Source organism: Lepisosteus oculatus, chromosome 27 (assembly GCF_040954835.1).
Source record: "Lepisosteus oculatus isolate fLepOcu1 chromosome 27, fLepOcu1.hap2, whole genome shotgun sequence".
NCBI lineage: Eukaryota > Metazoa > Chordata > Actinopteri > Semionotiformes > Lepisosteidae > Lepisosteus > Lepisosteus oculatus.
The window spans coordinates 11330347-11354820 of NC_090722.1; the positions used below are offsets into that span (position 1 = coordinate 11330347).

General features: G+C 54.4%; 2 protein-coding genes across 3 annotated transcripts in view; one reads left to right on the forward strand and one right to left on the reverse strand.

The window, feature by feature from the left end:
- Window positions 1-6099, reverse strand: part of LOC138225224 (uncharacterized) — a 22456-nt gene extending 16357 nt beyond the window's left edge. The window contains exon 1 of one of the 2 annotated variants that reach the window (XM_069184645.1): window positions 5918-6099. The gene's annotated coding sequence lies outside the window, so the exon portion shown is untranslated. The remainder of the gene's footprint in view (window positions 1-5917) is intronic. The other variant, XM_069184644.1, reaches the window with a different exon arrangement.
- The window catches only part of LOC102690566 (IgGFc-binding protein-like), a 24163-nt gene continuing 4414 nt past the window's right edge, over window positions 4726-24474 (forward strand). Inside the window, exons 1-18 of the mRNA XM_069184602.1 lie at window positions 4726-4773; window positions 8287-9501; window positions 10156-10493; window positions 10931-11513; window positions 11850-12448; window positions 12808-13375; window positions 13755-14356; window positions 14950-15514; window positions 16213-16409; window positions 17063-17201; window positions 17769-18352; window positions 18808-19378; window positions 20132-20742; window positions 21048-21615; window positions 21707-21906; window positions 22407-22545; window positions 22906-22977; window positions 23255-23850. Of these exons, the coding sequence (XP_069040703.1) occupies window positions 8472-9501; window positions 10156-10493; window positions 10931-11513; window positions 11850-12448; window positions 12808-13375; window positions 13755-14356; window positions 14950-15514; window positions 16213-16409; window positions 17063-17201; window positions 17769-18352; window positions 18808-19378; window positions 20132-20742; window positions 21048-21615; window positions 21707-21906; window positions 22407-22545; window positions 22906-22977; window positions 23255-23850 (7962 nt within the window). The 5' untranslated portion in view covers window positions 4726-4773; window positions 8287-8471. The remainder of the gene's footprint in view (window positions 4774-8286; window positions 9502-10155; window positions 10494-10930; window positions 11514-11849; window positions 12449-12807; window positions 13376-13754; window positions 14357-14949; window positions 15515-16212; window positions 16410-17062; window positions 17202-17768; window positions 18353-18807; window positions 19379-20131; window positions 20743-21047; window positions 21616-21706; window positions 21907-22406; window positions 22546-22905; window positions 22978-23254; window positions 23851-24474) is intronic.

Sequence of the window (24474 nt, forward strand, 5' to 3'; positions counted from 1 at the left end):
TCCTTTAATTAATTCAAGACATCCTCTTTCTCTCCTCGCCCGTGCAGCTGTTCCACGCGCTGAGCCCCACTCCGCGGGGACGCCAACTTGACAAAAACATCCCTCTGCACCGCGACGGGCACTGCGTGCGTCCGGGCTCCCGGAGGGGGCATCACGCCCTCGTTTCCGCCCCCGGAGGTTTCAAAACAGTGGGAAAACAGAGGAACCGATCACAATGGATACTTTTCCCAGCCATCTCAGTTCGCAGTGAAAGAAAAAACAAAGGATTGCAGTGTAAACGAGTAAAGGGTTTGTCAGCTTGTCGGGCTACATGCAGGACGCAGAACACGACCGCAGGACGGGCCGAACCCGGTGTCCAAGCGCGATGTTCCCTGAAACTCGCCTCGGGTCGATGCCGCACGAGAACACGGCTGGCTGTGACACGAGGCCCCAGCTGCTCTCCACGCCACGCCTGCCGCGCGCTGCCTCGTGTCCCCAGAGCACCGTTCGCGAGTGACGCGGACAGCCGTGTGCTCCTCACCAGCTGTGGGGCTCGACACCGGGCGGCGGGCTCTGCCGGCTTGCCCCTGTAAGACGCTACTCACATGAGCTCCAGATCCCCACAGTGGGTCAAAAAAAAGTACCAGCTTCAGTCAAGGGTTTAATTTCCAAACTGACAAGAGCAGCTCTGCAGTCAGTCAGTGTGCAGTGGTGGCTGAGAGGCAGTAAGCAGCAGGTCAGGCTTGTCACAGTTCAGCTGAAGCTTGAAAACATTCTGCTGCATCTGCATGTCAGACAGAAACCACAGCAGGGTTATCTGATCCGGACTTTGGGAATGAAACCTAAGTTCATGATGTCGAATAGTCAGACCAGGGGGGTAGAATATTTGTACTAAACTGTAGGGGTCCCAGCACCTGTACCTGTGATCCCCAAATCATTTCCCACATGATCTCAGAATGGAGGCACAGTGATGCAGTGGTTAGTGCTGCATCCTTTCAGAGCTATAGGCCCCGAGTTCAATTCCCATCCTGGAGTGCTATCTGCGTGGAGTTTGTATGATCTCCTCAGGTCTGTGTTTCCTCTGGGTGCTCCTGTTTCATCCCTCCATCCAAAGACTTCTGGGAAGACTGGCCCTGGTTTGAGCGCGTATCTCTGTCTGCCCCAGGGATGGACTGGTGTCCTGTCCAGGGTGTACCCTGTCTTGTGCCCGTTGCTTACTGGGATAGGCTCTGGCTCCCCTGCAACACTGATTGGGATAGAGCGGTTAGGAAATGGGTGGATCGGGGAATGTGGTCCAGGATACAGACTGTGGGTCACAAGTGTAACATCCACAGCAGTAAAGAAAGAGAGACTGAGTCCTGTGACCGGCCAGTGTCTTGTCTGAGGGAAATAACCGTTTCAAGGGAAGATTCTACAAGCTGCCAGATCCCGTCTCCGTGATCACAGAGAGACAGAGAGCTCAGTGCAGCGTGATCCACCTGCGCGCTTGCACGTCGTAAATCGAGAGCCTGGTTGCTCTTTGCGCGAAGCGAATGGGAAATGACGGGAAAGGAAGGGCGCACGGGAGCGAGGCCCCCTCTAGCTGCCCCTGCGGCGCCTCGCTCGGAGAGACCTGTGTGTCGGATCAGCGGTTTGCGCAATGCTGGGTTTAACCTGCTCTTTCCGAAGACAGGCAAGCGGGGGTGTTGTGACTGACTGTGTCAGCTTTCAGATGAAGAAACGGCCCTGCGTTTGCTACAACACCCAACGAGCAGGGAAAACATGTTTTCCCTGCAGTCGAAGTCATCGCCGTCTTGAAAGCCTCAAATGGGGTCTTGAATGTAAAGAAGCACGTCTTAGCAGCCGCGAAGCTGTACAGAAATGGGAAATAGCGGAGGAGAAGTCTAATCATTCCCCGGCGTGACACATCAAGATTTTTCATGCGCACCTGAAACGGACGTGTCGCAGAAAAGTGGCGAGCTTTGACCCTAATTCCTCCCCTTCCTCCAAAATCATCGCCCTAGCAGCTGACGCATTTTATAAACCGCCAGTACGATGATGTAGTCAAACGCCCGAATCAACAGCGAAGCGCGGGCAGCCGTCACCGACAACCGCATAAACAAGCCTTTCTGCACACACCGGGAGACAGGGGTCAGCACCAAGCATCGCATCTTCAGGGGAGGATCCGTGATCTAGCAGCAAACTTTAACGAGTCCTATGGGGGCCGAACTCCTCTCGTTTCCTCTCTTATGTTCTGCATTTATTTGGCCGATCCGTTTCTGCAAAGCAACGTACATACGAGCTGCGCTGTGCAGCTGGGCTTCTTCTCAGAGGTCCTGAAAACGGTACGTCGCTCTGCAGGGCACAACGAGCGAACTGTCTTGCTCTTACGAGCCCAGAGTCCCCCGACCGCTCGTCCACGCCGCTTTTTTTGAGTCTCACGTTCTCCACACCCTGCTTTTGTGTTCGTGCTTCTAAATGTGGAGAGCTCTCGTCCTCTGTCTCCCACAGGTGCGCAGCCTGTACAACAGCTACAGCGCTTCGGGGTGCAGCTGGCGAGGCCGCGCCAGCCAGCTCTGGGGTATTCCTGCTCACTTCCTGTTCCTGAATTGCAGCGCTTTGAGCTTTCAGGAGCAGTTTGTGGGTTTTTTTTCTCCTGGGGATTTGGTGGGGTCGTGATAAAACCGATGTAAAAACAAACGGAACATTTCAACACTCCAGGAAGCTGAGTTATCCTCAAACCGCTCCCGCTGGCGCGAATTCGCAGGAATAGATCCTCTGGGGAGCGGCGCGGTGAGATTGTGCCCCAGTTTGGTCAGATGCTTGCATTGCCGTCATAATAAAGACGTATTTAATTAGCCACCTTCCCCTGTTTTCATGTTCAAAAATATTCACTTGAAAACTTTAAGGGTCAATTGCAACGGACTTTCGGATTGAGCTCGCAGTTGTGTGTTCGGTTGCGGGCCCGTTAACAGAATGACCACCCGGAGATCATCTCCAGCTCTGAGCTCCCTGCAGCGCCGCTGGAGAGCAGCTGGACCGGAGCTCGGTGCGGCGCCGAGAGCTCAGCACTGCTGTAGTTCTAATGAGCTCGGACTGCAAAGGGCCCGGAACCGGAGCGTATTGACTCAGATGTTGGCCACGTCAATACAGAATTATTACTTTGCCTCGCGTCTGTACGTAACTGAATGTCCCTGGCAGTTAAATGTTTTTTTTTTTTAATTCAAGGACGGAATTAACGTTAAAATATAGTAGACAAGGGTCCTTGATACTCAATTGCAGTCATTCACGGAACAAACAAGAACAGCCGCTGGGATGCGAGTTTGAACACGTACGGTATTGTAGGGGCTTTCATACGGACATCCTTCAGGCGAATAAGGAACCACAGGACATTCATGGCTTCGTGCCTGCAACACTATAACTGTAAGATTTGTGCAATTACGGGGGCTACATCTGTTACACTTTATCTGAGTTTTTGTATTGTATGTTTGGGGAGGCAGGGAGTCAGATAAGTAAGTTACAGCTGTGCTGAACAATGACCAAGGCGCCCACTGCACGTTCCTAACAGCGGAGTTAGCAAATCCGTCCCATAATGTCCGATAGCGCCAGCAATTTTATTATTTCAAATAAAAACAGCAATATAATGTGGCAGTACGTGGGAGTGGATTTCATGCACATGTTTATATATATATTTGCAGCTCTGAAAAGGTAAACTCAGGAGACTTCTGTAACAGATCTTATAGGGTCATTTCAGCTCATACGTGTTAATAAACGTATTTATTAATAAATGCGGTGTGACTGGAAAACAATTTTAGTTAAATATTATAGCAATTTTCAAGCGACAGATGCTTAAATTCACGACTCAGCGACGATATTATTTCCACGGTATTCGGGAGGTTCTAGCGTGATCCTGAGCTCCGCTCTGCCCGCGGCCGAGGTGCTTGAAGCCCGTGAAGAGGTGGTTTCAGTCTCCTGCTTCAGGACCGCTAGAGAGCAACAGCTGGGACTCTGGGCTCCTTATAACTGAGAACAGGTTTCGAACGGAGCTCGAACTTGAAATTTATTGCCGTATGTAACCGGTACGTGTACTGGTACAATGGGATTCTTACTGACAGAAAGTCTCTCGATTGTTAAAACAAGTGTTAAAACACAAAGTGCAGACAGTGCAATACAAGTGAACAAGCGAACAGTCCGAATGCTGCGGACGAGTGTCAGCGGCCTCTCTGTTGCAGCTGCTCCAGTGCAGCACGGAGCTGCGGGCTGGACTGCAGGTAGTTCGCTGCACGTGACCCCACAGAAAATTACTGCGGCAACAAAACCGGTTACGTAACATGCATTAATTAAAGTGCGTCACTCATTAATTAGGAGGTGAGAACGCTTCAAGTTAATTGCTCTCACCTGTGCGCGAGCTGCGGGTGTGATAAAAATGGGGCCTGGAGGGACGATGCGCTCATGTCCAGGGTGTCAGGTAAGGTCACTCACCTTCACGGAGACGGGGGTTGGGAGTTTTTTTTTTAAATATACCGGGATCGCTCCAAGTGTATCGGAGCCTAGGAAAACAAGTTTAATAAGCATGACCGAGGGCGCCCTTAATATACAGCACGGAGGATATCGTTATAACAGAAGCTGATCTCGGGAGTTGTTAATTTTGTCTTGTGGTAAACGTCTTTCAGAAGCCTCTTCTCAGCTGGAGTCTCCTTAACCCGTTAGTGTGTTATGTAAATAACGTTTACGTACTCTAACTGGTCTCGTTCCTTCCCACAGCTATGCCGTGGATACACTTTCTGGTACACGCGTATTTCCTGCTCAATTATGGTAAGCTCCGTTATGCTGATTATGCAACGCATGAACTTTAACAGGAAGACAGTTGTAAAAAAAAAAATACAAATAACCTCTGATTTGCAGTTGCGAGGATAATGGGTCATTGTTTCGAATACCTGGGCAAACTGAGCGGGGGGTGGGGTGGGGGTGTATTTTTGTTTCTGTTGGGAGGAAAGTCAAGTTATTTAACGGTGCGTGAACGCCTCCCTGCACCTGCCCGGAGAGCACCTTTCCCGCAGTCGGAGGACGGGGAGCACGCCAAGAGTTCCGCGCGCTGCAGATCTGCACAGCAGGCTGCCCGCTCGTGGAGCTGTGCAGGTGTGCTGTTTGCACAGCTGGTTACTGATGAGTGGGAGTGGCCGTGGGCACCAGACGGGACAGAGCGGTGCGCAGGCTTACAGGATGTTGCAGATGCCCTCAGACTTCAGAAGCGACACCCACACCATAATATCCGCAGATGAAAACAAGTGGTCGCGTTTTAAGCCTCCTCTCACTGTCCCCCTAGATGGGGGGCGGCCGTGTCTGACCTGAACGGCTCAGCGCTGTCGCCCGGAGATACTGCACCGCGGGGCAGAGCGAGCTGTAGAAATAGACTTCTAGACCAGAGGAGTGCATTCCTGCAGTCCCCAGTGCGTCTCCAGGCTCCCCGGGGTCTTTAGAAAGGGGCAACTCCAATTGCCTTCAGGCAGAACCCAGCTAGTGAAGTGCCGAACCGCGCAGGAATGAAAATCCGCCGAGACACCGGAGTCCGGGTTCCCAGGAGGTCCGAATTAATCACTTTATCAAGTGGACAACAATACAGCGTGCAGCGGTAGTTGGTGGCAATGAAGTGTCTTTTCTGCGAGCTCACCGGGGGGTAAAAAAACCAACTAGACGCTCCTAGCGCAGAGCGGGCCAACTGTTTCAATTCCTGGCTCTCGACGGGATTACAAACCAAATGTGACCTCAGTCTTTCGCAGCAGAAAGATGTGGGTTTGATTGCACCCCGAATCTGCCCCCCCAAAAATCATTTCCTTTACCCAAAACATCTGGAGAGGCTAAGAGCAGGGGCGAGAGCCCGCCAGCTGCGTGTCTTATCCGCGTTCTCTCTCGATAGAGCAGCAAATGTTCAATATTACCGCCGGGGTCCCGCTCTTACCTGTCGCAAGCTCGTCGAGGTGTCGCTGTGTGCGGCGCCGGGCTCCTGCGCTGCCTTCCCGCAGGTGCAGGTGAAGTATAACCCGGGTCCGGGGCCGAGCTCGGGCTCTGATTGGCTGGCGTCGCTGAAAGCCGACACCCTGCTGGGCGGCTGCAGCCCAGCGCTGAACTTTCCGAAAGCTTTTTTTGTTTTGCAGCTCAAGCCCTGTCAGTCAGCAACCAAGACGTAAACAGTTTTTTGTAAAGGTCAAATACCGCCACAGTGTCGATCAGACATTTCCCCTCGAGGGCTCGCTCTGCGCTACCAGCCTCTTGCGAGGGTTTTTTTTTAGTAGTCTTTCCTTGTTTTGAACTATTTCCTGGTCAAAAACAAAACGCTTTCCCTCTTTCTTAGATTAAGATGCATCGTAATCCACCATGTGTGTTAGTGTGCTCCGAGTCCTGACTTGTTTACAGACCTGGACTGCATGGGCAGGGTTTCACAGCGCAGCCTCTGCTGGCCATTCAGCAGAACCATCCTGCCGCAGGGTCTCGGCTGTCTGGGGCACCTGATGCTCTCCTTCAGCCAGTTTGCCCCCTGGCCGCTGGTGTGCTGTGCCCTTATAGGGTGGGGAGTATGGTTTTATCCCCTGGGGCCAGAGATCTAGGCTGGGTGTTAATTAAAAATCTTCTGCCAGACGTGTGCTTGTATTAAGTGTTCCTCTGCCAATTTCCCTTTTGCAGTGTCTAGATAGGCGTTATCTTAAGCCTCCTAAGCATTAGCGAGCTGTATACAGGCAAGATCCTTGCTTGTATTGATTACTGTAAGGCAAAGGTGATCTGGACGAGCAGCTCCTGCCACAACTGGCTGCCACTGGGTCATCGTGTGAGTCGAGCTCGATCGGGCCTCTGCACGAGGTTCTGTATTCCACCCTGTTGGCCTGGGGCTTGCAGTTTCTTGCTTCTGTGTGCCCTGCCCTCTTCTGAGGAGTCTTCGAGTCAAAGCGTCATGTAAGAATCGAGCTGATGAGCCCATTCAAGCCATCAAGCTTAGTAGTTGGTAACTAATCCGAGCATCTTATCCAGCTGTTATTGCAATGTGTCTGGGTAGCTTGTTCCACACTCCAACCACCTTTTGTGTGAAGTGCCTTAGAGGGTTCAGAGCACTTATTGATTGCTACTTGTCCCCCTCTCCATTTTGCTTCAGTGTGGGACTAGTAGACCGCATCTTGATCTCTTTGGGACAAATTCCAGCACAGCAATATCCCGTTCTTGATTTGTCCACAATTAAGTATCCTTTGCTTTTAGAATGACTATTTTAACCAGCAGGTGATGCCACTCCTGATACCAGTTGGGGAGTTAAGTAGCAACGTTTGGGTAAGAAAAGATCAAGCTCTACTTAAGATCACTTCTCAAAGGGTTAATGTCCCTCGAGGTGCTGGTTTCTCTTGGCCTCTGGGGCGTCCAGCCATAGGGGGGCCCCCCCTGACTCGGGTCGGTGTGCTGCAGCTGCAGGTCTCGTCTCCAGTTTTGTTCTGTTTCACATGCGCCACAACAAGTGTGTATCGGAGCCTGCTGAACTGGAATTTCAGGATCCAGCTGGATGGCTTCTGCTTATTCTTGCAGCTTGTCTGGATTAACCTGACCTCAGAAAGAAGGCAGGTGTGGTGTGTAAAGGGCTGTGAGACATGAGACTGGAAGTTTCCCCCCTGCTTCCTTGAATTAGAGCTCTTCCTCTGGGAATGAGGACTATTTACAGCTGGCAGCCCCCTGAAGCCCAGCAGGTGTGAGCCTGGCCAGTACCTGAATGGGAGACTCCTGGGGAAAGTGAAGGCTACTTCTGGAAGAGGTGTTAGTGGGATCAGTAGGGGGTGCTCACCCTGCAGTCTGTGTGGGTCCTAATGCCCCAGTATAGTGATGGGGACATTACACTGTAAAAAAAAAAAAAAAAAAAGGCACCATCTTTCAGATGTGAAGTAAAACGGAGGTCTTGAAATCTCAGGGTGTTTCTTGAAAAGAGTAGGGGTGTTACCCCGGCATCCTGATCACATTTCCCCCTGTCCTTTACCCATCATGGCCTCCTAATCCCCATCTCTGAACTGGCTTCATCCTGCTGGTCTCTTCCCCACTGAGAGCTGGTGTGTGGGGGGCAGACTGGTGTTGGTGGAGGGGAGTTCCCATTACCTGCAAAGTGCTTTGAGTGGAGTGTCCAGAGAAGTGCTATACGAGTGTTGTAAGGATTCTTTTTAACGCCATCTATCATCAAACATCATTATAAGAGGCTACACTGCTTTGTGCTCGTTGCCCTGCCCTCCTCATCCTGCAGGTATCTGGTGATTGAAATGGTGCAGGATGGGCCTGGATTTAATGGGGTCCCTTGTCTCCCTGCAGGTCTCTGCTGGGCGGGGATCACCGGGAGGGAGTTCGTCAATGTCTTCCCGCAGGATGGCGACCCGGGCTCGGACGTGCAGCGGGAGGTGACGATCGCTGCCGCCTCGTCCGCGGGCTCGACCGCCGTCACGGTGCTGGTGTACAACACCAGCTTCAGGCAGGAGCTCTCCCTCGCCGGCGGCCAGATGACGACGGTGTCCCTGCCGGCCCAGGTGGATATGCTGGGCTCCTACTCGCCCAGCGCCTTCCTCGTCCAAGCCGACCAGGAGGTGTCGGTCCTCGCCCTCCGCTGCAGGCCCGGCTCCTGCGCCGCCAGCCTGCTCTACCCCGTGGGCTTCTGGGGCAACCATTACTATGCCGTGGCGCCGCTGGTGCCCGGCCAGGCGTCCCTCGCGGAGATCGTGATCACCAACCATGCGTCCAACAACCTCGTGGACATCGTGCTCGCCGCGCCAGTCTCCTTCCAGGGCAGGGCGTACTCCCGGGGGGACGTGTTGACGCTCCGCCTGGGCCCCTTCTGGAGCGCCCAGCTGCAGAGCCCGCAGAGCCTGTCCGGCTCCGAGATCACGTCCCAGGAGGCCGTGGGGGTGGTGTGTGGGTACACCTGTGCCCCGGAGGGGAGCCAGGGGTGCAGCTATGGGTTTGTGCAGCTGCTGCCCACCTCAGGCTGGGGCGACACCTACGTGGTGCCCCCTCTGCCCACCCAGTCCTCCTCAGACCTGCTGTACGTCTTCACCTACCTGACCACGCGGCTGCAGGTTCGGGACAATCAGGCACAGCACGAGAGAACGCTGCTGGGGGGCGCTGTGGAGGAGCTCCCAGTCAACCCCTCCAGCGCTGCCTACATCACAGCCAGCAATGGGGTGCAGGTGGTCTACTTCTGCTCTGGGGCGGCCGCCCCCTTCCTGATCAGCCTCCTCTCCGCTGACCGCTCCTGCCTGAACTTTGGCCTCGTTGCCCGACCAGGCTTCCAGACCCACGCTGTCGTGGTGGCCAAGGGCTCGTCCGGCATCCAGCTGCGCTACGACGGGGTCCCTCTCCCTCCCGGCGTGTCCTGGCACAGCGTGGCCGGCGTGGACCAGTCCTGGGGCCTGCTGCCCATCGGCAGCCCCGGGCAGCACAGCCTGCAGCAGCTGGACGGGCAGTTCGGGGTGTATGTCATCGGCACCAGTCCCACCAGCTCCTACAGCTACCCGGGCCTGTGCTCCGGTACAGGTGATGCTTTCTGTGTTGCTGTGACCCCTTCTTGAATGTCTTTTTTTTTTTTTTCCCTTTCCGTCTGTATAAGAACAGAGGAAAAGGAAATCGGGAAGATGAAACGCATTGCAGCAGGTACCTGACTATACAGCAAAACTGCTTAAGTGGATTTTTAATGGTCTTGGTTTTAACCCTTCTCCTGTTGTGAGTAAGTGGATCGGTATGTTAACAAGGAGCTTTTAAAATTCTCCAAGTCTCATTTCTGACCTGCAGAATAGGGGCCTTTTAATCCTTGTTCACTAGAAGCAAAGTTAGAATTCTGAAGTCTAAATGTGTCCTGAGGCAGAATGGCTGTTTGCATTGGTGTCTCACAGAACTGACACCCTGGGTTCAATTTCTGGGGTGCTCTCTGTGTGGAGCTGGCGTATTCTCCCCTTGTTCATGTGGGTCTCCTCCCACATTGGGTGTGTCCTGCCTTGCACCTGTTGCTTGCAGTATCTCCCACGGTTCCGAACTGGATGAATCGGCCTGGAAATAGACAGACAAACCATAATTCTCATCTGTTTATCAGCTCACGCCAATGCCAGTGTTGCACATGCTCAGTTTCATGAGCAACAAGCCTTCCTGCTGTGTTTCCTGGCATGATGTTGGTCTCTTCCCCTCTCCGTACAGCTCGGGACCCGTGCCAGGTGGTGCGCTGTGGGTACAGTCGGCAGTGTGTGGTGAAAGCTGGGGTGCCCATGTGCGTTTCAATTGCTGGGCTGTGCCAGGCCTGGGGGGACCCTCACTACCTGACCTTCGACGGCACTGCCTTCGACTTCCAGGGCAGCTGCACCTACACCATCTCCCAGACGTCCTGCCCTGGCGCTCCACCACTGCCCGGCGGCTTCGCTGTGCAGGCTGCCAATGAGAACCGCGGGGATGCCAGGCTCTCCTTCGTGCGCGAGGTGCATGTGACCCTGCCGGGGGTCAACATCACCATCATGAGGGGCGAGGAGCCGCAAGTGAGGGTGCGTGTGCCACGGTCGTGGGTTTTTGACTGTGTGGTGGGGGCCCTGAATGGTGCTTGTGTTGGATACAAGTTCTGATTTCATTGGCAGGGGAGTGCAGGGCTTAATATTGCTGCCTCACAGTGTTGGGGGTCCTGGGTTGAACTCCTGGGGTGCTGTCTGTGTGGAGTCTGTATGTTCCCCATGTATGCATAGGTTTCCCCCAGCAGTCCAAAGGCGTGCTGACAAATGAATTGGCCTCTGGGAAATCTGGCCCAAATGTAAGTGTGTCTAGTGTGACATCAGTCCAGAAGGCAAAGTCCTGCCCTGCTTTCCACATGTCCCTTGCTGGGACCCTGGATTGGATAGAGCGGTTTGAGATGGGTGGGGGGTGTTGGTCTTTGGGCAGAATGCACACTGGGACGCTCTGACTTCCCTGCTCTGGGCTGCCCTTGCAGGTCAATGGGAGCAAGCACTACCTGCCCATCCGCCTGCAGGCCGGGGCGCTGGTGCTGTACCACAGCGGTTTCTCCGCAGTGCTGGCGACGGCCGGCGGCCTGCTGCTGCGCTTCGACTGGCTCCACCACCTGCAGCTGGAGCTGCGCCGGGATCTGGCGGGCGCCGTCTGCGGCCTGTGTGGCAACTTCAACGACGACCCCTCCGACGACCTGCTGACCCCCGACGGGCGGCTGGCACTGGGCAAGGAGGACTTCGGGCGGAGCTGGGCAGTGACGGGCGGCGCCGGGGGCGATGGCGGCTGTCAGCATGGCTGCGGAGGCGGCCCGTGCCCACAGTGCAGCGCCGAGCAGCTGAGCCGGTTCAGCCTCAGGTCCTCCTGCGGGCTCCTGGAGGACCAGCTGGGGCCCTTCGCCCCCTGTCGCGCGGCTGTGGACCCCACGCCCTACGTCCGCGGCTGCATCTACGACCTGTGCGTCTTCGAGGGCGCCGGCGAGCTCCTGTGCAGGGCGGTGAAGACGTACGCGGATGCCTGCCAGTGGGCCGGGATCCAGGTCTCCTCCTGGAGAGGCCTGGCGCACTGCCGTAAGTACCGCAATCTCCGGGTGCTGGGCTCCCCTCATGGCTCAGCTGAGTCTGTGGTGCCAGAACAGAAGGATCAAGCCGATGATTCTGGTTTTAAACTAGTTTGCGTGATGGATGAGTAATACCCTCGCTTCTTAGCCTTGTGCATTTAAAACTTACTGTTCTGTGCAGCGATCTTGAAGGTTTATAATGGAGTGGTGATGCAGAATCCCATCCATCCCAGCCCTGCACTTCCCTGACTTCTGTGGGGCAGAGTACTGACCTACAGGTGGCTGTTTGATTGGGGGGGGGGGCTGTTCCTGCCTCATGCTTGGCCTCTTCCACTTTGTGTTGCAGCCCTGACTTGCCCTGCAAACAGCCACTACGAGCCCTGTGGCTCAGCGTGCCCAGCGACCTGCAGTGACCCCGATGCCCCGGCTCGGTGCCAGGCTGCCTGTGTGGAGACGTGCCAGTGTGATGTGGGCTTCCTGCTCAGTGGGGGAGGGTGTGTCCTGCCCCAGCAGTGTGGCTGCACCTACCAGGGCTTCTACTACTTGCCCGGGCAGCAGTTCTGGGCTGACAACCAGTGCCAAGAGCTGTGCACTTGTGACCCCTCTGCCCACCAGGTCCGGTGTGTCCCGGCTCAGTGCCAGCCCAATGAGCTCTGCCGCTCTGTGGGTGGTGAACTGGGGTGTCATCCAGTCCAGCTGGGGATCTGCTCAGTGGAGGGAGACCCTCATTACACCACCTTCGATGGGCGTAGGTATGACTTCGAGGGCAGCTGTGTCTACCAGCTGGCCGCATCGTGCCCTGGCTCCCTGGGGCTGGAGCCCTTCGAGGTGCGCGTCCAGAATGAGCAGGAGGGCCCCACAGGGGCGGCCAGCTCCAAGACCGTGCTGATCCTGGTGCATGGGTACCAGATTGAGATCACCAGAGAGCACACGAGCCGCGTCCTGGTGAGTCTGCTTGTGGGGAAGCAGAAACAGCCTTAAGATCTGGGATTGAAGCCCTAGGAATGTCTGGGATATTTGGCACAATGGGGGGTTATTGTGGTAAGATGAGATGGAGTTCCTCTAGCTCCAGTCGTTTTAGTCTTGAACAGGATTGAGGGCACATGGGGTGGGTGTGCATGTTTGTCCAAGTAAGCCCAGTGGTTTGCTTCAGAGTAAAAGAGGAAGTACAGTTAAACCTCAGAACAGAAAGCCTTTTACACAGTGGGCTGTAGGAGTAGGGAACAATCCATGTGGTTAATGTTTTTTTTTTAGGTTTCCCATTTTATTGCTTGCAGGAAAAGTCTTGACTTGTCTTCCCTCAGGTCAATGGCATCCTGATCAGCCTCCCTTTGCTGCTGAGCGGAGGGAAAGTGAAGATGTACAGGAGGGGTCTGGCGGCGACTGTCGAAACCGACTTCGGCCTCATTTTAACCTACGATTGGAACAACCACGTCACCCTGGCGCTCAACAGGACATACGCCGGCTTCCTCTGTGGGCTGTGCGGGAACTACAACAACAACCCCGCGGACGACCTCGCCACCAGCAGCGGTCAGCTGACCTCCGACCCCACCACTTTCGGGAGGAGCTGGAGGACGAGCCAGGTGCCCGGCTGCCAGGATGCCCGGCCGCAGGGCCAGCCGGCCTGTAGCGAGGCGCAGAGAGCCACCCTGTTGGGACGCAGTTCCTGCGGCATGCTCACTGACCCTCTGGGCCCCTTCAGGGAGTGCCATCGTGCTGTCGACCCCGACCGGTTCTTCCAGAACTGCCTCAGCGACGTCTGCCTCGGCCAGGGCCGCCAGGGCGTCCTGTGCCAGTTTCTTGCCAGCTATGTGGGGCAGTGCCAGGAGGCAGGAGCCAACATCTACCACTGGCGGTCCTCAGGGTTCTGTGGTAAGTGATGCCAGCAACGCTCCCCACAGGTCCCCAGGTATGCTCACCTAACAAAGCGCTCCAGATGTGGAGCGCCATTTCAGCTGGTTCCAGCCTGTGACATCTTGATGTAAAAAATGGTGCTGGTTTGTAGTGATGGAGAATTAACCAAGCCTAGCACGCTTCAAGGAAGCTGCTTGTGCTCCAGAATGCCAAGCCTCTTCTAGGGCGTGCATCTGCCTTCCAGTAGGCCAGATGACCGAGGATGTTCCGTTGCTCCTGCACTGCTTGCTGGTAATTCTAGTTCAGACTAGAGCTGCCATCTTGCTTGAACTGGCTGATTTAAGATTGCTCTCTAGTTGTGCACAAAGTCCTCACTTTGCTTATTCGGTCATTCCAGAACTTTCCTGTCCTGCCAACAGCCGTTACGTCCTGTGCTCCACATCGCCCTCTGCCTCCTGCATCCAGTCCCCAGGGCCTGTGGGCATCACCTGCAGGGAGGACTGCCGCTGCCTGTTCGGGTTTGTGCGCAGTGGTGACCAGTGTGTCCCGAGCTCCCATTGTGGCTGCCTGCATGAGGGCGTGTATTACCAGTCTGGGGACCGCTTCTTCCCCGACTCACAATGCACGCAGCTCTGTACCTGCTCCGCGGGCAATCGGGTGCAGTGCCAGCCCTCTTCCTGCCCCCAGGGCGAGCAGTGCGCCATGCGGGAGGGTACACGTGGGTGTTACCCACTGGCAGCACTTGATAGTGGAGTGGTGAACCCCATCCATCGCCATTCCGGGTGCTCGGTGGCCGGGGGCCTGCACTACCGCTCCTTCGACGGGCGGGCGTTCGACCTGTGGGGGAACTGCACCTACACGCTGGCGCAGAGCTGCCCCGGCTCGGGGCCTGGGGTCCCGGTGGAGCCCTTCTCGGTGCAGGTGCAGCATGAGCGCGTGGAGCTGGAGATCTACGGGATGACCTTCGCCCTGCTGAAGGGGCGCGCTGGGGAAGTCCAGGTTGGTGAGCTGTGGCCCGGGGGGAATTAACTGCGTGGGCTAGCAACACTTGGAGATCAAAGGAGTCAGGGTGTGGCAGGCTAGGGAGCTGTGACTCCCCTGCCCTGCCACTAGAGGTCACTAGTCAGCCCAGACATTGAAGGTGTTGGCCTTGAGAATGCATCAAAACACTAAATCAACCCCATATCAAGAGGATGTATGGAGCTAGTGGTGAATGGAAGTCGATGGCTGTACACCTGAACTTGCTTTGACATGGAGTTCATGCCCCCTCCCTAAAGTCAAGCTCTGTCTAAAGTAGTCCCAGGGATGTCCATCAATATGACTCCCATAACTTCTAGGAATGGTTTTATGATCCAGCTTTCCTTTTGGATCAGATGGCAGTCAGTGCAAAGCCCTTGTTAGGACTATATCGCTCATGTTCTCCAAGATCAGCGATTTTTACATGTGCCCTAACTGAAGCTGAGTACCTGGTGTGAAAAGGAACAGCTCGTGCTGCTTCTTCATCGGGAGGCTCCAAGCAGCTGTTGTGTGGAGTCGGAAGCCTGCTCTGTGCATGGCTGGGGTGCTTGCTGAGATCTTCCCTCTTCTCCCAGGTGGATGGTGTAACTTGGACCATCCCGGCGGTCCTGGACCGGGTCAGTGCCGTTCAGCACGGCCTGCGAGTGCGCGTGGAGACGCAGGCGGGGCTGGTGCTGCTCTACGATCTGCAGTACTACCTTCTGGTCTCCCTGCCCGGGAGTTACGGCAGCCAGGTGTGTGGTCTGTGTGGGGACTTCAATGGCAGCCCTGAGGATGACCTCCGGCTCCCGGATGGCCGGCTGGCCAGCGATCCCCAGGAGCTTGGGGCTGCCTGGACAGTCCCCGCTCTGGGGGCGGGCTGCCCAAAGGGCTGTGGGGAGACCTGCCCTCGCTGTGACCCCGGAGCGGCCTCTCAGTTTGGGTCGGAGCACTCCTGCGGGATGATCGGGGCTCCTGGAGGCCCTTTCGCTGCCTGTGTGTCTGTGGTGGATCCCCAGCCTTTCCTCAGCAGCTGTATCTACGACCTGTGCCTGTCCCAGGGGTTGCTGGCGCAGCTCTGCCGCAGTCTGCAGGCCTATGCTGCCGCCTGCCAGGATGCCGGAGTCGACATCCTGCCCTGGAGGAGCCCGGAGCTGTGCTGTGAGTTTCTGTACTGGAATGGACAGTCTTCACCCCAGATTGATGCCTGCTTCCAGCAAGTGCAGAACCTTTGTCAAGACCTTTACACAAGTCCTACTCTGGACTTTCAAGAGCCCTGTTATTACTGGGGTTCAGTTGGGCTGCCCTTGAGCCCCCAAGACCATGCATTTCCTACCCCACTACTGCAGTTCTGCTTGTGTTTGGGGTTGCTCTTAATTCCTCTTATGTCTGAACTTTAGGGTTCAGGAGATCAGGAAGCCTTTAAAACTACTGGCTTTTATTGGGATGCTTGAACCTGGAATGCTTTAAGAATTAAAGCAAATATGCATGCTTGTGCATTAATACTGGAAAGGAGGTGGTCTTGACATTGCAGTTAATTTTAACATGTTGCTGCTTACATGAGTTACACATGTCCCTGCTCTAGGACCTGTGTAAAGGTCAATTCCATACATGTGAAGAAACTTCAGCTAGCTTATTTGCCTCTCCAAGCCTTGAGTTTTGATTCTGCACAGCTACAGTAGCTGAGCAGGTGGGATGGAGCCAGGGTTTCTGGTGTAGCTATGGGCTCTTCAGGGTATGGAGGGCAGGGAAACCTGCACCATGGAAGAGTGCTTGTCTAACCTTGATGAAACCTGCAGCTGGGCCTTGTGTGGTCGTTCCTGTGCTGGATGGTTAACTGCACACCCCTCGACTTCCAGCTCTGACCTGTCCGCCTGGCTCGCAGTACCAGCTTTGTGCAAAGATGTGCCCCCTGTCCTGTGCCGGGGCCCTGTGGGGGAGGTGCCCACAGACATGCGTGGAGGGGTGCGAGTGTGCCCCGGGACTCCAGTTCAGTGGTGAAGGCTGCGTTGCCATTGACAAATGTGGCTGCTTCCACAATGGCCGCTATTATAAGGTACCACTCTTTTGATTATTGCTTACCTGTTCAATTTCTTTCCCTCCCCTGTATTTTCTTGGGCTGTGGGAGTTAACCTCTTCAGCTGGGCTGTTTTTTTTAATCCATCTGCGATGTAAACAGCTAAGCGTCCCCTGCTGTGCACTGCTGTTGCCATGTAGAAAACATGCAGGTTTGGGGGGGGAACACTTGGCTCTCATCATTAAATATCAACTTGGAATGGGAGCAATAGTTTCCAGTTTTGCAGCTTTCCATGTAGATAAGTACTGTGCTATGCCTACAAGCCATTGCCTAACTTGACATGAGTGTGACTGACATACGAGTAGAAATGCCCATAATCTGCTTAATGCCTTAATTGCAGCAGTGTTGGAACATGGGTTGGGTCTGATTTTTCTGCCCTGTGCCCATAGCTGACTCAGTGCTCTGACTAATGCATTTTCTGACAACCGTTGGATTTCAAGGCTGGCTGTCTAAAATCGGCATTTCTTTTTTTTTTTTCCTTGTCAACTTAAAGGTGTCAAACCTGGTTTTACCTGTTCAGACTGAAGACTAATTCGGGGGAAAACTGCTGGATGGTTTTGTGCAAAGCAGGCGGGGGGGGGGGGTGTGAGTCGGTGCATGCAGTGTTTTTCTAACTGATCTCTGCTCAACAGCCTGGCGAGGCAACCTGGGAAGAGAGGTGCACCAAGAGATGCACCTGCACGCCCCCTGCTGGCCTGTCATGTGTACCCGCAGCCTGTGACGAGGGACTGGAATGCAGAGTGGACAAAGGGGCACTAGGCTGTTTCATGGGTAAGGCCCTTCTGCATTTCATGGCTCTCGTGTGTAACAGGCATTTTCCTGGCTTGTGATTCTGAAAAGAATTGAAAAAGCTGCAGTCTACTAATTCATAGATGATAAAATGTGCTCTAATTGTATTCCTCCCAGACATATACTGACTAAGCTAGCTGTGTTGGTCTCCAGATTCCCCCCCTGATGAAGGAGAGGGGGACAGTTCTGGCTTGCAGTGGGTTCCAGGTTGCCCCACGGTTCTGGGAGTAAGCTGCTTTCTGGTGCCGTGTGGAGCTGAATTGCACAGCTGTCTATTCCAGAAATTGATTTAGTCCTGTATAAACCCCAGGGCAGACTGAGGCCCATCTTGTAAAGGACTGTGGGGGTTAGGAGCTGCCACAGCCAGCTGGATGGTTTTCCTCTGATCATGTTTCGGCTGACTTTACTACTAAACCAGCCCGATGAGTGGGGAATGGATGGGCTGTTCAGTCTGTCCTCTGGTCTGTTTGTATGTGCTGAGGAAGTCCACCAGCTGTCAGTGTGGATCCTCTGTCTGTACACATTGCTCATGTGGAACTTCCCCTCTAGCGTGGCACTGTCCCAAGAACAGCCACCACGAGCCCTGTGGCTCGGCGTGCCCAGCGACCTGCGGTGACCCCGACGCCCCGGCTCGGTGCCAGGCTGCCTGCGTGGAGACGTGCCAGTGCGACGCGGGCTTCCTGCTCAGCGGGGGGGAGTGTGTGGCACCTAGTCAATGCGGCTGTACCCACGATGGATTCTACTACCCAGCCAATGAGACCTTCTGGGTGGATGAGTGCCACAAGCAGTGCACCTGTGACCCCCACACCAATCGGGTGACCTGCAGGCAGGCATCCTGCGGGCCACTGGAGACCTGTCAGCTGGTGGGTGGGGTGAGGCGGTGCCAGCCCTTAGGGGTCAAATCCTGTTCGTCTGAGGGTGGTTTGCACTTCGTCACTTTCGATGGCCTCGGCTATGACTTCCAAGGTGGCTGTGTTTATCAGCTGGTGGGGCTGTGCTCTGGGGACCCCAGTCTGACCCCGTTCACGGTCTGGATCCAGAGGGGGAGGGGCGTGTCACCGGCTGTGATGTTGACCGTGAATGTGTACGGCATCACCATGGAGATCAGCACCAACGGTGACGGTAGAATCCAGGTAAGGTCTTCTCGCGCCGTGACTTTCCCACACGACGTGCAAGTCGTGTTCTTGCACGAGTGGAGCGTTGTGAGCTTGCAAACTGCAGAAGAAAGGCAGTTGGTGGTCATGTAGCAATGATTTGTCAAGAATTTACTTAAGTTTGAACAACTTTTGTTCAGGATTCAGTCCCAAAACGCGTACTGCTTTCCAAGAGGTCCAAGTGTGCAGATGTTGAGCGCAGTTCTATGCCTGCTGGGGTTTGATCCCAGTTGCTTGTTGGCTCCCAGCATGCACAGCACCACTCGGTAGCCATGGCAGTGTTATCTGGGTGTTGCATGGTGTAGATCTTGCAGGGTTGTGACTCAAACCACATGGGCAACAGGGCTCCTGCAGTTACAGAAGTGACAAAGGAATCAATCTGCAGCAGGTGGACCTTCCTCCATGCTAAACCTTTGTGTCCTTTCCTCTTCAAGGTGGATGGCCTCTTCAAATCACTCCCTTATTTCATGCACTCTGACAAGGTGGTGACGTACAGCGCAGGGCTCTACATGGTTGTCAGAACGGACTTTGGTCTCTCCCTGACCCTCGACAGCACCAGCCATGTCACTCTTGCAGTGCCCAGTGTGTACTCAGGCGCCCTCTGTGGCCTGTGTGGGAACTACAATGCCAACTCCACAGATGACCTGACAGGACAAGACGGCCGGCTGGCCGAGAGCATGGATGAGTTTGGGCGGAGCTGGAGAGTCGGAGGTGATCCCGACTGTGTGGATGGCTGCAAAGGGGACACCTGTCTGGGATGTCCGGAGCTGCAGAAGGAGCTGTATATGGGACGCGATTCCTGTGCCATGCTCACTGACCCCAGTGGGCCCTTCAGAGAGTGTCACTCCACTGTGGACGCCCACAGGTCCTTCAATAACTGTGTGGGGGAGGTCTGTTCTAGTGGGGGCCTGCAGTCGGTTCTGTGTCAGTCCCTGGCACGCTATGTCTCTGCCTGCCAAGAAGCTGGAGTCCACATCTCTCCCTGGAGAAATTCCACTTTTTGCGGTGAGTGTGCATAACTCTTGAAACAGACCTGACTGCCTTTGCACGTGAAACTAGGCTGAGTTAACTTTTACTTCTGAGGGAATCGGTTCACACTTCAGCAGTGGGTGAGGGAAGCTTTCTCGCTTTTTAAACTGATTTATGCCAGATTGAAGTTGTGTGATTGAGCATGAGCAGAAATCGAGCAGCTAAACGCCTAGGGCCTTTCTGGATCGCTCTGGCTTGCTTTAACTACGTCTCTTCCCCATGCTTATCTGAAATCTGAACCCATTTGTTGAAAAGGGGGCACATGAGCGCCATCCATGTGCTGATCAAATCGCAGGCAGTGAATGTTTGCTTGTGCTATAAAACTGAGTCACCAGTAGGGGGTGCTTCTGAGGTGTTATGTAGCCGTTGCACCCTGAATTAACAAATTCATAAACAAGCTTGTAGTTCTTGCTCTTTGGGCATGTCCCAATACTTCTGGGTTTTAATGATGGCGCTCAACTCCATGGGAATCCTAAATGATCACAACTTGTACAATAAAGAGCTGCCTGCTCTTACTGGAAGGGTTTCTCCTGACTACCATTAGATAGTGTTGTAAGCGGGGAAACTGGCTCCACTAGGTGGCAGTGTTATACAGATCTTAAACTTCACAATGCTAGAACAGACCAGATGGGTAGACCTTAGAACCAGTTACTCTTTATGCAAAAACCCATTAATTTCCTATGGGTTTCTGGAGTTGAAAAAGCATTTTCCCCTTTTCTCCTTGAGCAGACCTGCTTTGCCCAGCTGGCAGCCACTACAGTCTCTGCTCGGATGCTCTTCCTCCGTCCTGTGTGAGTGTCCCGCCCCCTGTGCCTGCACTCTCCTCCTCGCCATGCCGTGAGGACTGCCAGTGTGACCCCGGTCTGCTCCGCAGTGGGGGTGCCTGTGTGCCCCCCCAGCAGTGTGGCTGTCTCAACGATGGTGGCTATCTTCTGTCTGGGGAGACCTACTACACTGACTTCTGCCAACAGCTGTGCACTTGCCAGCTCGGTGGGATGCTCCAGTGTCAGGCGGCCTCCTGCTCCAGTGGGGAGGAGTGCCGAGTGAAAGATGGGGTGCTGGGGTGTCACCTGCCAGCTCTGCATGGGAGGTGCTCGGTTTTGGGTGGCATGCACTACCACACCTTCGATGGGCGAGACTTTGACTTCCGAGGGAACTGTACCTACACCCTGGCCAGGAGGATCCCCAAGTGGGGTGCAGGGGGTGGCCTGGCGTCCTTCTTTGTGCGGGTGCAAAATGAGCAACAGGAGGGATCGGCTGTCTGGCTCACCAACCGGGTGGAGCTGGAGGTTTCAGGGCAGAACTTCAGCCTGAGCCGGGAGCATGCTGGGAAAGTGGAGGTGAGGATATGTGATTTTTGCACCACATCCCGAGGACATCAGTTGGTTTTCAACTTGGATAAATCGCTCCTCTCTACTTCACAGCTGTTTAAGACAATTGACTTTTCTTTGGAGGGCCCCTCTTAAAATTCAGGAACTCCACCTACTTGTTGCATATAAGATCTTGGCAGCAGTGTGGAGCTATGATTAGATCTCCACACTTTCACGTGGAAGATGGTTTAAATCCCAAGTTGCTATCTTGGGTTTTGATGCAATGCTTTTCTTAAACCAAGTTTGATGTAAAATGGCTGTGGTTTCCCATTCAGGTGGATGGAGTGCTGGAAAACCTCCCTTTCTCGCGCCCCGGCGTGCGAGTTTACCGGCGAGGGCTCGGTGTGGTGATCCATGCCCATAGCTTGGTGAAAGTGACCTTTGACCTTCAGTACCACGTGGCGCTGATGATCCCAGACGGCCACAGGGACCAGCTGTATGGCCTGTGTGGGAACTTCAACGGGAATCCCTGGGATGATCTCCAGCTCCCGGACGGCAGGCTGACGGAGGACCCGCAGGAGCTCGGTGCCTCCTGGAGAGCGCCTGTGCTGGGGGAGGACTGCAGCGACGGCTGTGGGGGGGCCTGCCCCCACTGTGACCCCCAGGTGGCGACATCTTGGGTTCAGGAAGAGAGCTCCTGCTGGCTGACCATGGCTCCCAGTGGCCCCTTTGCTGCCTGCAGCCCTGTTGTGGACCCCCAGTCTTTCTTCGGCGCCTGCATGTATGACCTGTGTCTGGCCCAGGCGGGCCGGGTGCCGCTGTGCGCCAGTCTACAGGCCTACGCCTCTGCCTGCCAGGAGGCCGGGGTGTCCATCCTGCCCTGGAGAACCAGCGCATTTTGCCGTGAGTCGGTCTGCTGGCGCTGCTGTCCGGTGGCGGGAGGTGCAGGGCTCGGCTGTATCCTGACGGGCGCCTCCTGTCGCTTGGTTTCCAGCGCCGCGGTGCCCAGAGTTCAGCCACTACAGCCCCTGCGCGGACGCCTGCGCGGCCGCCTGCGCAGAGGTGCGGCCCATCCTGGACTGTCCCGCCAACTGCACGGAGGCCTGCGCGTGCGACAGTGGCTACGTCTTCGATGGGAACGCCTGCGTCTCTGCGGACGAGTGCGGCTGCTTCCGGGACGGGAGGCGATACAAGGTGACCGGGATGCTTGTTCTGAGCTCATGCTGAAACCGGTTAGCCTGGGCCTGAAAAGCCAGCTTGCCAAGATCCTCACATCAACCAAGCTTATTGATGACTAAATCGGTCATATGACCTCTACTTTGGGAAAGGCTGGGCAGTTTATGGCAGTCTCCAGCCAGGGGTTAATCGGCTCTGTTCAGGAATAGCAGGCTACCGGGACTTAATCGCTTTGGAGAAATCTGAAACCTCCCCGCTATTCATGATGGTAAAACTAAATCATTCCAAATTGTTAAAATTCATTAAATCATCAGAGCTCATCTGGGACCAAAATAAAACTTAAGTTGAAGTCTGAATTGAACAGGGGGTAGCCCTTATGGTCAGGTGACTCAGTGTTGAATATCTATGAAATTCAATGTTCTGTCTTTCTAGTGTAGAAATGGGCTTGAAGGGTGAGGGACTATGAATGCGGCTCTGGGGTTTCAGGCTGCCCTTATCCTTGGCTTCTGTTTCTGCAGCCTGGAGAGGACACGCTGGTGGAGAACTGCTCCTTGAACTGTACCTGTGTTCCTCCATCCCTCCTTTGTGAACCTTATTCCTGTCCTGTGCCCCTGACCTGCCAGGCCTGGGATGGGGTCCTTAGTTGTCACGAGCCAGGTACCGCTGTTCTCCCAGCCTCCCTAGCCTTTCCTTTCACAATTTCTACAGATCCCAACCAATTCCCATGTGGCCTTGGATGTTTTTGGTTTTCAGTTTCAAAAGGGGGTTTGAGCAGGGAGTTCTTATGCCCAGGGTTGTGAAATTTGACTACAGTTAGGGACAGGGGTGCTACCTTGCTTCTCAAACCAGAGTCTTAAACCCTGGAACTCTACCTGAATGGCATGGCCTGTGGGCACATCGGTGAGGTGTCTGTGGATTGGAGTGCACAGGCTGGCTGCTGTAAGTCCAGGCCGCCTCTTCTGGTGTTCAACAGACCAGTGCCCAGTCTTGAGAAACCAGATGTCTTTCTCTTCCCAGCCCTGAGCTCTGTTTCTGCAGATGACGATTGGCTGCCTACAGATTGCACAGAAAGTATTGATGGATCTGATGGTGAGTTTTGGTGCACAAATTCAGAAGCTCTTAATCCAGGTAGACTTCTTGATGGCCATTAAATTGAGATACGTCTAGCCATCCCCAATCTGGAGATGTAGACTTGGAGAAGGGACCAAGACCTATAGCTTTAGCCCTTGAGCAGGAAAGCTCCAGCAACTTAAAACCTTTGTATAGTGTTGGCTTTCCAAGAATGTCTATGCCGACTCCTGCCGAACCTGTAGTTGGTAACTTCCTGTTAATCCTCAATTTGTTTAATTGCGGTTATCTCCCCCAGCTTCTCCCTGCCCGGAACACAGCAGCTATACCACCTGTGGAACTGCCTGCCCCCGTTCCTGCACCCACAAGCTGCAGAACATGATGTGTATTACGTTGTGTGTGGCGGGCTGCTTCTGTGATAAAGGGTACCTGCAGAGCCCTCGGGGCTGTGTCCGGGAGGACCAGTGTGGCTGCATATACAACGGCCAGTACTACAACCCTGGGGATGTCTTCTGGACCCCTGTGGACTGCCGCCAGCGCTGCACCTGCGTCCCCTCCACTGGAGCGGTGCTCTGCCAAAATAGCAGCTGTGGTGCCCAAGAGCAGTGCTCATTGAGTGTGGGAGTGTGGAGATGCCACCCCACCGGCCACTTCAACTGCTCAGTGCAGGCTGGCCGCCACTTCCTGACCTTTGACCGCCGTGCCTATGACTTCTGGGGCTCCTGCTCCTACTGGCTGGTGCGCATCTGTTCCCAGAATTCCCAGCTTGTGCCCTTTGAGATCCGCCTGTCTGAGGGCAGCTGTGGAAATCGGCTCTCCAACGACGTGGACCTGAGCATTAAGGTTTACAAGACCTTGATCTCCATAAGCAAAGCTTCTCCTTTGAAGGTTCAGGTAAGCTTGTAGGTGTCGGTGCTCTGGAGACCTCTAAAGCCAAGAGCATTGGGGGGTCTTCGATCACTGGTTCTGTGGAGGGGTCTAAGCAAATTAAATGGGACTTCAAAACACTCTTCAGCCTGAGAATGTAGCTCGGGTGTCTGAGATGAATACCTCCTGCTGAATGGGACTTTTTTTTTTTGTTGTGACCTTTGTCACTCAGTTTAGCCTGCACTAGTGTGGCAGGAGGGTGCTTAGTTTGAAGCTGAATGTTCAAAATGCTCCCTAAGGGATGAATGCCTGCAAAGCAAACTTGATTAGTTTAGACTGAGGACCTGAATTAGCATCACCTGGAGCAGAACCCGAGCGGCGTGCAGCAGTGCAACTATCCCTAGGATAGGGTGGGATGCCACTAGATTGCAGGTCCAGAGCTCTTCATTTAGAGAAGTTGAACTGCACTAAGCTTTTCCAGACTGGTTATTGGGGTCTTGGAGGAGTTGGATGTCTTTTTTTTTTAAGCTCTGAACTTTTCATTCGCAGGGCAACCATCTTAAATTTTAATGTAATGGATTTTTACTAAAACATGTAAATTAATCGGCACATCTCGCATGTACATAACATACAGCCATTAAATTACATTTT